Consider the following 2,140-nt stretch of genomic DNA (forward strand, 5'->3'; position numbering starts at 1 on the left):
GGCCGACGTTGCCGGGGACACCCCTCCTCCCCTCCCCCCATGGCCGTGTACCGCGTGTGTGTGACCACCGGCCCCTACCTGATGGCGGGCACCCTGGACAACATCTCTGTCACACTGGTGGGCGCTTGCGGGGAGAGCCCCAAACAGCGGCTGGACCGCCTGGGCAGAGACTTCGCCGCGGGATCCGTGAGTACAGAGGAGGGGAGGGAGGGGCGACCTCAGGGTCGCGGCCGGCGGGAGTCCTGGAGGAGGGGACGGGTCGTTCTGCTAGGTCGTTGCTCCGACCCTGAGGGGACTCCGACTCTGCCCTCCTCACCATCCTGTCTTTCCGGGGGGATGATGCACCTTCACAGGCTGGGCTGTGAAGAAGGGGTCCTGGGCTTGGGGGGGGGTGTCAGGAGAGTTTCACCTGCTCCCTAGCTCCTCCCATAATTGAAGGTGGGCTTTGGGCAAGTGGCTTGCCCTCTCTGAGTCTGGTTTCCTCTTCTTGGGAGCGTATATCTGCATGCCTCCACCAGGCCGGGGAATCCTTTGCTGGGAGCCCCCACGAGGGTGTGGGAGCCTAGGAGTCTGGTGAAATCCAGAACCTTCTCTGCTCGCACCCCGTGTCTGTGGCTGCCTCTGCTTGGATGAAGGGGGTGCCTTTCCCCGATCCCTACAAAGGCACCGTGTGGCTTACTTATATGCCAGGACAGGTGGAGGCGAACACGCATCTTGGAAGGTGGAAAGATGCCCCCCAGAGTTCCGAGCCTCTCACCTGCTTGCTTTTCGGTCCCCTCAGGTGCAGAAGTACAAGGTGCGCTGCCCAGCCGAGCTGGGGGAGCTCTTGCTGCTCCGTCTACACAAGGAACGCTATGCTTTCTTCCCCAAGGACTCTTGGTATTGCAGCTTTATTTGTGTCACTGCTCCAGATGCCACCTGCACCCAGTTCCCCTGCTATCAGTGGATTGAGGGCTACTGCACCCTAGAGCTGCGACCAGGAACAGGTGGGCCAGAGGCAGGGGCTGGCCCTTGTCTGTTGGAATTAGGGGTAGGCATGGGGCGCCTGGGTAGCTCAGACCCCCGGTTTGTGAGTTCGAGTCCCATGTCCGGCTCTGTGCTCACAGCTCGGAGCCTGGAGCCTGCTTCGGAGGCCGCGTCTCCCTCTCTCTCTGCCCCTCCCCTGATCTTGGCTTTTCTGGCGGGGACGAAGTCTCTGTGGGGGCTGTTAGGACCCCTTCTTGCCTTTGGGGGACCTTCCGAGGATGCCGAGCTCGAGCTCCTTGAAGCTCTGGAGCCCCAGATCTCCTGAGCTGTCCGATCCTGAGAGGCAAGGCCAGGGCTGGTCCAGGTGTTAAACTGAGTGTTAGGGATGAGAGGTGATGTTCTAGGTCAAGATAAAGCGAGTGATCTTTACTCACCCTCAGCCCCTAGTGAGTTCTTCGTAGACTCTAAATGCCCACACATCATCATAGCACATCCATCTGCCCATCGCTTCTCCAAACACATCCGCTTATCAGTCATTGGTCAAGTGCATGTTACGTGCACAGTGTGGGGGCTCCACGCTAGACGCTGGGAATACAAAACACAACTACAAGGTAATTTCTGGCCCCAGACAGTCTTGGGAAAGAGATAAGCATACAATTAGGATGATTGTTATAATTTTGGGGTGAGGTTGTCCTGAGTCCCTTCTGCTGATGAGTATGTGAAGAAGACGGGGTATCCATGTTGCCGAGAGGGGCTGGGTTCAAAGGTGAGGGGGTTCAGGCAAGCTTTGCTGGAGGAGGTGTTGGAAAAGAAGCTCATGTGATGAGTGATTTTCATTCCCCACAGCCAAAACTATTTGTCAGGACTCCCTGCCCCTCCTTCTGGATCACAGGCGGCGGGAGCTCCAGGGCCGGCAAGAGTGCTTCCGGTGAGCGCGCCCTGTTCGACTTCTTTCCCCATCTTTACTCTCATCCCTCAGCCTTAATCACACTCTTACTAACTCTGACCTCAGATGCGATCAGGACCCTCATTTGAACCTAACCTCAGTCTGAGGTTGAGTCACAACAGCACCAGCAATTTTCAGTGAATCCACAACTCAGCCCACAGATGCCCTTCATGTCACACGTGAGCCTGGTATTGACCAGTCTCAGCCCAGCCTCAGCCTCCCGCCCCC

General features: G+C 57.9%; 1 protein-coding gene across 2 annotated transcripts in view; it reads left to right on the top strand.

Moving 5' to 3' along the window:
• The first annotated feature begins 39 nt into the window (after positions 1–39).
• The window catches only part of ALOXE3 (arachidonate epidermal lipoxygenase 3), a 19,031-nt gene continuing 16,930 nt past the window's right edge, over positions 40–2,140 (top strand). For both annotated transcript variants that reach the window (XM_077746705.1, XM_077746706.1), the window contains exons 1-3: positions 40–186; positions 782–986; positions 1,813–1,894. In XM_077746705.1, coding sequence (XP_077602831.1) covers positions 40–186; positions 782–986; positions 1,813–1,894 — 434 coding nt within the window. The remainder of the gene's footprint in view (positions 187–781; positions 987–1,812; positions 1,895–2,140) is intronic.

The sequence above is a fragment of the Crocuta crocuta genome, unplaced genomic scaffold (genome assembly GCF_008692635.1).
Source record: "Crocuta crocuta isolate KB4526 unplaced genomic scaffold, BGI_CrCroc_1.0 scaffold139, whole genome shotgun sequence".
Taxonomy (NCBI): domain Eukaryota; kingdom Metazoa; phylum Chordata; class Mammalia; order Carnivora; family Hyaenidae; genus Crocuta; species Crocuta crocuta.